Raw genomic sequence first — 13825 nt, 5'->3', positions numbered from 1 at the left:
TATAGCAAACTACGAAACGAACCAAACCAACCAGCAATACATTTCATTTTACTTTACGTTTACACACGATTCGATGCGAGTGATGCGACAGCGAGAGTAATAGAAAATAATTCTACGTCTTGTTAAGACGACGGACATCGGATCGGAAAACGTGAAATTAACCATAGCATGGAGAATAAAACTGGGGAATGTGGGAATCGGGATGGCAGAATAAACCACTGAGATATAATTCTAAACCATGGCAGAATAAACCATAGCACCATAGCCTCCTCGAGCCTCCGCTATATGAAATGAATATAGAATCGAATAATTTGAGTCGTCATCATAGAGTTAAATAATTAATTATTGTGTTTTATTGGTTACTTCTGTTGGTTAGTCTATAGTTTTATCTTAGCCTCCTATTGCACAAGGAGGTCTAGCAAAAAGCACGAAGTGTATCTATATCTGTAGTCAACAGTGGTGGTTCCAAGGGGGGAGGGTGGCTAGGGGCCAAAGTCCCCCATCGTAACCTGAAATCATAAATTCAAACATACATTTTGTTATGAAAACGTAACGGAGGTTTTTGGACACAGTTCTACTGTAGACCTTGAAAAATGCTTTTAAAAGTCACAAAATGGTTTTAAAAATAGCATATTTTCCAAAGGAGGGCCCCCCAAACCCCCCTCCTGTTTTGGAACACCCTTGACAAAGTCCTGGAACCACCACTGGTAGTCAATGTTCATATTTTATTATTTCCCGATAAAGTCGTTTAATAATCTCTACTAACTACTAAGTCACCTAAAGGGAGATGTATAATCAATGATCAAATTAAATTGGATATTTTTTTAATGCTTCTGACAGGCGTTTTCCGTGACTGACCACCCACACCCTGCACAGTTTACATTGCCAAGAAAATAATATTCTTCCCTGTTTTGGTATGATCCTCTACTATGATCAGCTGATTGACTATTATAACTACGATCACAGAAAACATACTAGGAGACATGCCTATAGTATGTTTTCTGTGCTACGATTTAACCTGTCATTTTGTGTTTATAGTTTAGTACCTGGGGAGGGGAAATCATTAGTTTACTCTGAAAGCAGTCTTAGTATTGCAGATACATTAATCCAGATACATACATCCATTCCCAAACTCAATACTGCTCGCATTTACTATTTCCTTCACCACTCCCTACGTCGTGGACCTGTTTCCTTCCTTTCTCATAGCATTTAAATATTACAGATAAATTAATCTAACTGCCACAAACGGTTCCCCCACTTTGCCATGCCAGCCTTCCCTACTTCCTACGTCGTGGGCCTGTTCCTTCGCTTCTCATAACATTTTAGGATTGAAGATACATTAATCTAACTGCCACAGACGGTTCCCACACTCTGCGATGCTAAACTTTACTAGGCCTACTTCCTACGCCACTTCATACGTCGTGGACCTAACATAAATTTTTTCTAAGCTCTACAAAATTGTTTGTTTTTAATAAATAAATGTATAGTTTGGAAAGAATTTGCTAAATTGTATGTTTTTCGGTCAAAAATTTGAAAAAAAATTTTTACTTCATAAACCCCCGATCCCATAGTCCGATCATGCTGGTTCGCAAAGGTTGGAATCCTGATGTGCGCCAAAGTATAAACCGTACGACAAAGTAAGTAAATGCAGCAATTAGCAGCTTTCTGTACTATAAACAGTGCAAGGAAGCCAACTTTGTTGGGTGACTGTAGTAAAAGCTATTTTGTGTAGATTACAATTAAAAACTATAATCGATAAAATAAAACAAACTTTTATCTTACAAACTATACCAAACAAATATTTTTTAAAGAGTTTGTTTTAGTTTTATTTTATCATTAAACCAATTAACGATTAAAACTAACTCTAGTTTGAAAATCACAATTTGAACACTATTTTCTATATTCAATGGTATAGCCATAGCGTGCAGGACACGGAATAAAAATCGATCACGAAGTCTCTCGTGAGTGTCTTCCTCTCTCCCTTATCACCTCTTCTGTATAACCTAGTATCGTCTGGTTACAGTTTTTATGTTGTTTATTTTCCACTGTCATTATTATCAATAAAGTGTAGTGTGGTATTGTTGTTGTAGTTGATATTTTAAAACGATCTTATAAATTTATAAACTGTAAGTTTATTTTAACTTTTTTAATGTATACTACCTAACGTAAGCTGCATATGAGTATAAAATCGTCAATAATGTATGGACACAATCCATTTTTAGATAGGCTATAAATCATCAATGTAAATAGATAACTCAGTACTGTAAATGGGGTGGATGATACCGTAACTATTTAAAACTTCGTCTCAGGCCCTCGAAGCAAAACAAAATAATAAAATTGGGCGCACCAACAAATTATCAAACAAACAATTCTTGCGATTGACTGATTCCATTTTAAATAGCCCTCAATTATTGTTCAATGTTGCTGCAACTTGATTTTTACTTGGTAGGCCTATCTATTGTAAAATTTGTTAGAACCCTATTGAAAAAATTGTGACAAAATTACACATACAACAAATTTTACACGTAAACTTACCGGTGGCGGTACTGTGTAACATTATAGCTTTAACTTAGGCTAAAATAATTTTTAAATGAAAATAACGACTACAATTATTATGGATATAAAATTATTTACTACTCTTTAATTTGTTCTAGGAGTAACCATACTCTGGAGATACAATTAAAAACATGGGTGAAAATAAGGAAACAAAGAGAGAGGAAAAGGAGAGGGAAAGGGCCCAGACTAGTCCTGTTTGGTCTTATTTCAAAGTTTGTGAAGACAATGCGGTTATGGCAGACTGCCTGTTATGTGGCATCAAAATGTCTAGAGGAGGGACTTCGCCCAACCGCTGTGGCACTACCAACCTTCGCAGACATATTCTCTACGCACACAACATCCATCTGCCCTCAATTAATAAACTTGGCTCGTCAGGTAATGTCTGCTTTTCAATGGAAAATTAATTTTTTTGTGACTGGTTTTAGAAGCCTTTTGATTTTAGCTAGCAGTTTAGGCCTAATCATCCGTGCCTAAAGTGATTCTTTTTGTTACAAGCTTTTAACAAAATGAATGAGGTCAGAAATAAGTTTGTCGAAAAAATCACTTACTAGGTGTGAGCTATGTTTTTTATACTGCACCGTTCTTAAAGATAACTAACCCAGTAAACTAAAACTGGGCATATTGTTTACATATATATATATATATATGAGATCAGTCCCTAAAATTGTGTCTTTATTTTTGCTAGCCTAAGCCCTACAGTGAACTGATCATACAGTCATATTATTGAGGTACCTATTTAACTATTTGGACTACTGTATTACAATTGTGCTGGTTTACTGTAAACAGTCACTAATCTTGTCATATTCAAACTAATTAAAATTCAGTTGTCAAATTACAAACGATCATATAGGAAAAGCGATTTAAAACCAAGTTGTTGTGGATATGCCAACGATTGAACCACTCTTCTCAAAGTCAGAGAAGCTAACCACTAAGCTTGCACCTCACTCACCTGTGTGTTTGGGCTTCATTAATTTAATTACTATATATTGATCCTTTGAAAGCCAAAACTAATAATGACAGAGAATGAGAATGAGAGAATAAAATACAAGTGTAGAGCTGTCTGTGAATTAAGATCTCCATCACACTTCCATCGCGGCCAAGCAAGTTTGTTCAAATCTAAGACCAACACCCCCATGTAGCACAGATGGTTGGGCCAACGTTGGTAAATTGTGGAGCCACACAGTTGGCCAACGGTAGAAATGTCACCTCTTTAAACTGTTTTCCAGCCAACCATTGTCCAACCGTTTTATTTCACACAAAATAATAAAGATTTAGTACGAAAAGCATAATTATTAGTTGAGTAAATTGATTAAATAGTTCATAAAAACAAATTTTGAAAAAAAACTAGAACAAAATTTTTTTGGCCCAGACGGGTCTCGAACCCGGGTTCTTCGACTTATGAGCCTCTTACTTTACCACTGAGCTATCTGTGATTGCTGATATAGAGAGTTTTCAAGTGGTGAAAGAGCAGCCGACAGTTGCAATGGTCGCAATACTTCAATTTTTGATACTACACAGTATAATATGATTCTGTTAATCTGTTAAGGCATCATAAGTAGTTTTTTTTTTTTTTTTGAGTTAGAGAGGATACTGGTATTTGAATGATTAATTAATTACCGTTAGATTGTTAATGCTATTATAATTGCCTGTTATATGATTAATTACTCTTTCCCCTTAAATTGTTGCAAATAAGTTAAAGAATATTAATTTAAAAAATATTTGCATTATTAAAATTCATTGTTGTAGCGCCGGAACTGTAATATATAAAATATCTGGTTTTACAATACCTTTATCAGTTCCAAAAACTTTTGGAAACTTTTGGAACTGATAAAGGTATTGTAAAACCAGATATTTTATTATAATTATGTTGTGAAAGCTAGACCCAGAGAATGAAAGTCGTGTAAACTCAACTATGGACCATTGTTGGTCCAACAAAAGTATCTTTTGTTGGTCCAACCGAGTGAAAAACGGTTGGACAACGGTTGGCTTGATGTATGATACCCAGCAATGCATATTAATGTATTTCATTAACAATAAACCAATGTTGGTCCACAGTTGTAAATATTGGTTGGCCCAACTACGAGATATACAGTTGGACAACGGTTGGTTGGTTGTGGAAGCTCCAACCAACCATCGACCAACTGTCCCACAGTTGGCCAACGTTGGCCCAACCATCTGTGCTACATGGGCCTTGTCCTAAAATTCATTCACTACTGTTCTAGCCGGTTCCCATCCCCACTAGCAGGTTGACTCCTATCTCGCAGAAACATAATCACAGAATTTACATGGTAGGATCACCTGTTTTCCGTCACATACTTTTTGGTTCATATGAAGAGACTTCATCGTATGTATTGTGGGGTAGAATCAGTATAGATCTTACATGGACTAAATTGATTAGCCACAATGGGAGACTTTAATTCACAGAGCCCTTGTATAAGCTTCTTTACTCTATTGCAGTTCAAGAGCCATCAAAGAGGATTACACGAAAAACAATACCCAAGAAACTACAATCTATAAAGAAGAATTCTAGTTTAAAAAGAAGTCGAAAAAAAACTGAATTCGTGAAAGGTGAAAGTGGAAAGAAGGAAAAAGGTAGAAAAGAAGTAGTGGAGTGCGAGACCCAGCCGGAACCAGTAATGTGTATAAAGTGGAACACCTACGTAAACAACATGACTACGACTCTTCCTCAGCTGCTACAGGATGAACAGTTTGTAGACGTCACGTTAGCTTGCGAGGGACAATCCCTCAGGTGTCACAAGGTAAAGCAATGAACAATCATGTGCTACTCTATATTGATGATTTTTTTTTAAATAAAAATGTAGCTAGTTCAATTATTGTAAACGTTGGGAAAGTTATTCTCTTCAGCCAGAACGTTATATTCAAAGCTAGAAATTTTGAAACTAAAAGATTTCAATTATTATTTATTAGATAAATTATATAGGTAGTTTGTACAACTTAGCTTGTACAACTTCGACGTTAAAAATAAAAGTAGCCTACTTGAAAATCTTTTGTGAACACCTCTTCTTCCACATACATCTTGATTCCCCACTTAAAAAGATTTACCTCAGGAATTGGTTTTTTGTCCATTCCATTTGCATTGCTGCTGCTGAAACTCTTAAAAGTGTCAAAGCTCTATATAATAATCAAAGTTTGATGTGGATGAAATATTATCAATCATCACTTTATACGCTACCAACAAAGGATCGTATATGTGACTTGAATACAAATTTCATTAACAGATGAATACTTCATATAATTTAATAATTAAAGTCACAGCACAGCTTTTACATTACTGGTACCTAAAATAAAAATATAATTACTATTTAATTTTTGAAGTTTATTACAGGGTTTTCTGTTGCGAAGATTTACAGCCATAACAATAATATCAGCTTCCATTTTATGCCTCTGGAATTTGATGCTGTCTTCAGCATTGGATCTAAAAAATAACTAGATTTTTAATGAAAAATATATATTGTATCTTACCCTCACATGTTAGGCTATAGGTTAGTTGTAACGTCCGACATTTTGTAGATTCTGTTGGCTGCTTGTTCTCCGTATTTCTACGACCTTCTGAGCGCAGCCGCCTGTAAACATCCCATCATCATGTTCAAGGACTACAGGTTCTGGGAGCTTCAAGCGTTGGTAGCCTTCATGTACTGCGGGGAAGTTAATGTGCCACAGTCTCAGCTCCCAAGAATATTACGGGTGGCAGAGGCGCTGCAGATCAAAGGCAAGTAACCTCTAGCAGTTGTATCCAGTTTGCAGTCAAGGGCCGTTACATACAGGGTGTTTATAAAAAAATGCCGGGATTTTAAATGGCAATTGCTTGGGTACCTTTCAAGGTAACTAAACGTTTCATACGTCAAATTAAAGTTAAAATAACTAAGTTTTGTTTCCTGTATAGCAAGGGAGGAAACGTTGACATTGTGCACAACAGGTGCAGGATGGTAGGCCTCCATTGTGACTCACACGCCTTACGCCAGTCATCAGTATGATGTTTTCGGTGCAAAAGAAGGCACAAAGTGTAATCTGTGGTTCGCAGAGTTTAAATTGATTGCTTAATTAAACTAAATTTAAATCTACTTGATGATAAAGAAGTTTAACGTTGTTTTAATGAGTGTTTTGAAAGAACATCCACCTGGCTGGCTAAAAACATGTGATGACAAAGTCAAAGAAATCCGACAATTCTGCATCAGAAGCCCGAAATAATCTATTTCCTGGCGACGTCTTCAGCTTAACCACCTAAATCGACACTTCTTGATGATATTATCCGTAAAATATTGAGTCTTTGTGCCTACAAAATTCAGTCTTGACATCAGAGAAACCCTACGATCTCCCTAAGCTTACACACTTTGCCAGTTTTAAGCTCATGAGATTGATGGAAATCTGAATTTGATGAATTTATTCCAAATGTTATCAAAATGGTAAGAAAAAACGTTCTTTTCCCTTCAATTTGACATTTAAATTATTTAATCATCTTTAAATAGTCTCCGAGCAACTTCGTTTAAAATCCCAGCATTTGTTTGTAAACTGTCCATTTTTAGATCATGGGGTACTCTAATAATATTTTCCAATTTGCAGTCACATATTTGAAACTGTTTGCCAAGGAGCAGCAATCCAGGTGTACAACACATTTGTTTTTTAGTTTTTGGAATTTTGTAAGAGAAAAATTAACAAATCCATCCTTGTATAACATTAATGGCGTTTTTACACTTTGTTAAAACAATTGAACTCTTCCTTTAATAGTCAACAAAAACCATTCAATATTTCTATTGCTAGAATTACGTATCTCATACAGTAGAGTCCCGTAAGTCCGAAATGGTTGGGACCGGGCCCATTTCGGATTACCAAATATTTCAATATAAATGGTTTTTGTTTTATTTTAATTTTTTGAAATTTTTTTTGTCTTAGGACGCAGGCACGAGCCCGGGATTGTTTTTCACATTACTTAAGGCTAGACCTAGTGGCTGCAGCATTATCACTTAATAAAATCCATTTGTGATTTGGCGGACGAAAATGAAAAATGTTAATAACAAAAATGGTGAAATATTTACTAAAATACTCTACAAAAAAGTCTATCTCGCCCGGCCGCTACAGAATAATTTGACAAGGTACAGCTAAGTGTGTTAAAAGTTTAATAAAAAAATTTTAAAATTTTAGAAACTTTAATTTTTTTTATCAAAAAAATATAAAAAATATATTTTTTGGTTTCGGATTAAGGAGACTTTCGGATTACCGAAGTTCGGATTATCGGGACTCCACTGTACCACGTAATTTTATGTCAACTAAACAAATTAAGAAAACATTTTCAATACAATTGTCTCTTAGGTTTAGCGAAGCCAGCAACCAAATTAGAATTTGATGAAGATGAAGTTGAGTCATCTTTAGGAGACGTTGAGCCTCAGATTGTCAAAAAACCACAACCCACCAACAAGAGGAAGAGGAAACCCTCACCACAAAACTGCTGCAAGGTAAATTTAAAATGTGGAAATGGAAATGTATATTTTTACTGCTCAAATTATAGCAGAATTTTAGCAGGTGACCTAAATACCTCTGAAATACACCAGATTTACCTAGGCTCAGCTTAGGGTGGTATTTTAGGAGGTGGAAAACTTTTAAAAACGGCTATCTAAAAATTAACAAAATTGATAATAGGAGTTTTTTTTAAGGGATAGTAGGACTCAGCAAGCTTCTGAGAAAAATAATTCTGGGGACTAATAGGTACATAAAAATTGGTCACAAAACTTAATGCTGATATTTTGTGGTATTGAATTCTTCAGAGAATACGTTAAAGAGAAAATATCAATTAAGGTATAAACTGGTGTGTTTAATTTTGTGTTTTAAAATTAAATAATACATTTTTTTACAAACACCAATTAATTGAAAGTATGTTATCTGTATGGGTTTTACTATACAAGGTAAGAACATTCATTATTTACAGATTTTTTATTTTGTGTTACTAACCAACAAAAACTACCGACAAAGCTGATACTGTTAACTTAACTAGGTCTTTAAATAACCTTGCAGAAACAGGGAAATGAAATATTGAGGTGTCACTGCAACTCCGAGTGTGTCGGATGTTGAAAGAGGTAAGTCCAGATCTGTCTGAATAACAAAGAACTATGGATATCCAGAGAAAAAAAGGATTTGGACAGATAGTAAGAAACTAAAATTACTGGGAACCCAGAGTAGTAGAAAATAAATTAAGATTAAGGATAAACATAAATTTTATATGTAAGTTGTTTGTATAACAAACTATTTCAGTTGGTTGTTAAATAAAAAAATAAACTTTAATAAGACTATCAAATTACATCAAGTTACGACGCAGAGCAGAGGTGGACCTACATAAAGGCGAACCTGGTGCCTGGGGCTCTGCGTTTTCAGGGGCCTCGCACAGCCGTATTTCAGGTATTAAGAGAGCTATTGAACTTCGCCTTGAGCCCCACAATCGCTAGGGTCGCCACTGACACAGAGTTAGATTGCCTCACTTTTTTTTTAAGTAGGGCAAGAAGTTGTGTTGTTGAAATGGTGTAAATATTAGAACCAAAACAAAATTATGATCATTTATATCTATTGTTTATCCCTACATCACCATTGCAACTTTCTTTTGGTAATAGCTTTTTTGACTTGTAAATTTAACAATATCCTAAATCATACATTTAATAAATACAGTGTTCTGTAAAAATAAATTTTCTTTCATGTATAAGTTATTATTCACAAAATCCCTGTTATGCCCAACCATGTGCTATTTTATAAATAGTAAATAATTATTTAAAAATTGGTGTGCTATCTACTTACAGAATCCCACCAAAACGTCCAAAGCTAAGCTCAAACAGAGTCCCAATATTTCTCGCAGAAAACTGAAATCTCCTAAAAAGAAGACTGCCTCGCCTGCAAAAAAACCAAGATTATTGCTCGAAAAGGTATTTTCATTCAATATTTTTTTGTAATGAGTTAACACCTAATATCATAGTTTTTTTTTAGATTATTTATAAAATAATATGAAATTTGCATGGAGAACAAACAAGCTTAGTCCTTTAAATTTTAAAACCAAACAAGCATTACCTACAAAGTTAGAAGTAGGCCTACTTAGCTCCATATTTCCTAAACCCTTCAAGTACCTAACAAATATCTTTCAAAAGTTGTAAAATTAATGTAAACTATCACTTCAAGTATTTTCATTTTTAATTTTTTTGGGAAATCTACATATTATTTATGTGGATGTACTGAAAATAGATATATATTTTTAGAAGAACACAATACGTAAACCACCAGTGGAAAGAGACGCTACTCATGATGAGAAGACTGTACCAAACACCTTACCTCTGCCCGATCCTTTGGAACAAAACTGCTCCACGCTGCCCGAACTGCTTCATAATGACATGCCTGACATGCTCAATGTAAGTATTTAAATCATCATTCTGACTTCTTTTTACATTTTCAATTTTCAATGCTTACTTACTTACTTACTCCTGTGGCCATGTAAACCCAAAGTGGTTTTTAGCCTCGCCAACGATCCGCCTCCATTTTTCCCTGTCTTTGGTCAATTCTTCTCTTGCTCCCAATTCTCTTACATCTTTCAAGACTTGGTCTCTCCAACGCAGTCTTGGCCTTCCTCTGGGTCTTCTACCATTTGGTCTACCTGTGTATACCTGTTTAATTAAACTAGACTCTTCCCTTCTTAAAACGTGGCCTAGCCACCTCAATCGTTTACTCTTAAAGCAATTAGGTCTGGCTCATGATATAAGTCTCTCAGTTCACTATTTTTCCTTATCCTCCACACTCCTGCTTCATGAATAGGTCCGTATATTTTCCTTAATACTTTGTTTTCAAAAGTAATTAGCTTTCTTTCTGAATACTTTGTTAAAGCCCAGATTTCACAGTCATATAGTATTATTGGTTAAAGTATTGTCTTGTAAATCCTTATTTTAGTTTTCTTACTCAATAGTTTGCTGCTTAATACCTTATTCAGGCCCCAGTAGCACCTTTCCGCAGATCTTATTCTACTAATAATTTCATTATCTTCTCTATTATTACTGACTACAGTTACCCCTAAGTATTTAAATCCATTAATTAGTTTAAAGCTATGGTTCAATACTTCTAAAGGTGCTACTTAAATAAATAATAATAAATTAAAGGTGCTACTTTGATCCATGCTACATCAATATCAATTTCTCTACATATTTTCATATATTGTGTTTTGTCTTCATTTACTAACAGACCAACTTTTTAGCTTCCACTAATACATTTTCTGCTAGATTTGTTAGGTCCTGTCTATTTTCTGCAAAGAGTTCAATGCAATTCTATTTTCAATGCTGCAAAATCAAATTTATTTAGAAAACCCATCTTGGATTGTATGACATTTTCGGGTCGAAATCTTAGCCTGCACACAAGATATATATAGTTTAAAATACAACTGCCATTATTGCTGAGAGCTTGATATTCAGTTTGTGTTTGTAGTCTCACCAATACAATGATAAATCTTTGCAATGCTGTAAAGAGTATTTTTTTCTGAAGCTTCACTTTTACTTTTACTATTCTCTACTAGCCTAAATCTTCATGTTTACTATAGGCCTAATATAATTTATCCATGCTATATTTCCGCAATTTAACTGTTTTCAGATTGTATAGTCTCCATAAAAATGAGATGGTTGTGTCCAGATTGTTTTTGAAAATAACATAAACATTAGTAAAATCATAGCCAGGATAAAAATTTTGCACTTGTCCTCAAAGAGTCCTTCTTTATGTGATTAACTTGTGAGATGTATTAACTGGGGACATCTCGTGTAGGACATCCTTGCCATGAGGGACACGGACGGAATCACGGAAGGGATCAGTCTGCCAGGAGCTCACAAGGTGGGAAGTGTGGACAGTATATTCCCTCTGGGTGATATCGACGGACCTTTTCTTTCCAACGGACTCAACGGCTCAGATCACTTTGACTTGATCAACCCAGGTCAGTCACTGGACAATTTTAAAGCTAAATTCTTTTAGCCATTCCCGAACAGGTGGAAGATATCCGCAAAATGGTTGTAGATGCCAGGAAACTGTTATTTCTGCGGATTTTGTTGATAGACTTGTTGGTGTTTGTGCAGTGTTTTCCACTCCCATTTTGTTAAATGCCACAATGCTCTGGTGAATATAAGGGAGCCATCCGTGTTTTTGCTTGGCAAAGAAATACAGAAAGGATTTTGGCCAATTTAGCTTATCGAAATGTCTGTAAGCACTGTTTTCTTTACTACATAATGATGACTAACCCTTGTATTTTCATATTCCAAAATCTTTGTCATCTGAAGGAAATACTAAGGGATTTTTTTTGCAAAGTTCATGATTATAACATAAAAAGAGCTCAAGCCTTGTGCTCTGTTATGTCTTCAACAATCATAATATTTTAGCTGAAGATTTCTTAATGATATATTTATATTTTTCAGAGTGTAGACTCGGAGATGATGATGGAAGATAATGAAAATGACTGTGAGCAACTTGTGGCAAATATTCCTACCTAGTCATAACATTATTTGAGAAAGTGAGGATGAAATTTAACAGCTTAGTAATTAGTTATTAATGATATTAGTGATAATGAATCAGGTTTTGTTGATCTCATAGCTTTGCTTAACATGGAGTGCTGTAAGCGAATGGTAGTGTAGAATTAATAAAATGAAATCAAAATGTAGGCAATTTGTGTCACCCTTGATATTACCTTACTTATTAGTTGTTGTGTCATTGCACAAAGAGTTTATTTTGTTGTAAAGTTAAGTAAGGTATGCTAAAAAGTTGAATTTACTTTTTGCGTTTACTTGTGAATTCTTTTTCATATTCCAAATACTAAGTTACACAATCAATGTGAGTACTAATGTATTTTACAGTAGACTCCCACTTAACTGACCTCGCGTTAACCAGTAATCAGATTATCCATCCTGGCTCATAAAATATTACAGTTTGTATTAACTGACCTTGTTTGACAGCAGTTCAGTTCAACCCCCACTCTCTAGGAATCTCGGCATTTCCACTCCCGTTAATGGGGACAATACGCTTCATTCTACAGGATGTTACTGTACAAATAAACATCCTGTCTCGTAACCAAATGGTTGCTTGTATCTTTAATTTTGACAATAAGTTCTGTACTGTATTAGGTTGGATTTGGAAAGCATAAATTAATATTACTAAAGGCATTATAATAAGAATTTGTATTGACTCTTGCCTAAGATCATAATTCATTCATGTGAAAGTATTTGACCAACGTTTTTGGGTTTTATTGTTACTTTTCTATCGTCAATAGCCTACTTGAGAAAACTTTGGTGAGTCGGTGGTAGTGTCACAGACTTCGAGCCCAAGGCGGCGATGTCGTGGGTACGGATCCTTGTCACTGTCGCAAACATTTTATCAGCACAGTTCACCTTTGAGGTACCGGCTCACCCCTTGCTTTGCTGGATATGTTCCACGCACAGATCTGTAGTCTATGTGGACGGGCAAATGCAAGGGTTAAAGAGGCCACCAACCTCTTAAAAAATAAATAAAAAAAGGAGATTAGTGTAGTTAATTTTAATGCACGGACCACTTCAGAATGGTAATTATATGACTCTAAATAAATGGAACTTCATTTTTTTATTTTTTTTTATTGCCCGTTTTAACCGACTTTTTGAGCTATCCAACGTAGGTCTGGTCCCGTTAGGGTCCGTAAGAGGGGGTCTACTGTAATTTAAACTTAAATACGTTTTCACTTGATAACTGTTACTGGCCAAAGCCTTACGGTTGTATATTGAAAAATATGTCTGTTGTGCTGTTTTATATTTACATATATGGTTGATGGTTTTTTAAATGAAAGTAAGTAAAGTGAAAATAAGTGAATCATAGCTCATTTTGAATCATTTTTTATCCTACAAGCATTTGGACTAGATTTTTAAAATAGAAAATTTAATTTAGTTTGCTTTTTTTTTTACAAAAGAATTTACAAGTTTTCACAGGCTTGGGTCAGTCAAGTTTATCTTTGTTGCATGAAAATATTGTTTTCACTTGTATTATATTTGTTTGTTACATATGGAGAAACCACGAATACTAGAACAGCCCCGGTATGGATCATAAACATAAACAAATGATGTTACTGCCCTTAAAGTAAAACTAAAACTGTCTAAACCATATGTTAATGTTATTGTTATTAGTATAGTATTTGGACCAGTTGCGTAATTTTTTTATGATTATGATCCATACTGGTTTTGATTCTAATATTTTTGTGAGATACCCAAGTTATTTGTTAATATTGCTATTAGTA

At 34.6% G+C, this 13825-nt stretch overlaps 1 protein-coding gene across 1 annotated transcript; it reads left to right on the top strand.

Annotated features, from left to right (window-relative positions):
- The first annotated feature begins 2022 nt into the window (after positions 1-2022).
- On the top strand, positions 2023-13107 carry LOC128985123 (protein bric-a-brac 1-like). The gene is made up of 9 exons (XM_054404504.1): positions 2023-2126; positions 2655-2931; positions 5014-5315; positions 6088-6286; positions 7885-8027; positions 9357-9479; positions 9807-9956; positions 11347-11512; positions 11988-13107. Exons 2-9 carry the CDS (start codon positions 2688-2690, stop codon positions 12017-12019), a joined length of 1359 nt encoding a protein of 452 aa, XP_054260479.1. The 5' UTR covers positions 2023-2126; positions 2655-2687; the 3' UTR covers positions 12020-13107.
- Positions 13108-13825: the final 718 nt, after the last annotated feature.

The sequence above is a fragment of the Macrosteles quadrilineatus genome, unplaced genomic scaffold (genome assembly GCF_028750875.1).
Source record: "Macrosteles quadrilineatus isolate MER2022 unplaced genomic scaffold, UCM_ALF_1.0 Scaffold_2__2_contigs__length_208266976, whole genome shotgun sequence".
Lineage (NCBI taxonomy): Eukaryota > Metazoa > Arthropoda > Insecta > Hemiptera > Cicadellidae > Macrosteles > Macrosteles quadrilineatus.
This window is presented reverse-complemented; position numbering and strand designations above follow the sequence as displayed.

Excerpts from the sequence above, each read along its gene's own strand:
- LOC128985123 (XM_054404504.1), top strand. The coding sequence starts at position 2,688 with ATGGGTGAAAATAAGGAAACAAAGAGAGAGGAAAAGGAGAGGGAAAGG. Across the intron at positions 2,932-5,013 it reads TAATAAACTTGGCTCGTCAG|TTCAAGAGCCATCAAAGAGG; the intron begins GTAATGTCTGCT and ends ACTCTATTGCAG. Across the intron at positions 9,957-11,346 it reads ACATGCCTGACATGCTCAAT|GACATCCTTGCCATGAGGGA; the intron begins GTAAGTATTTAA and ends CATCTCGTGTAG.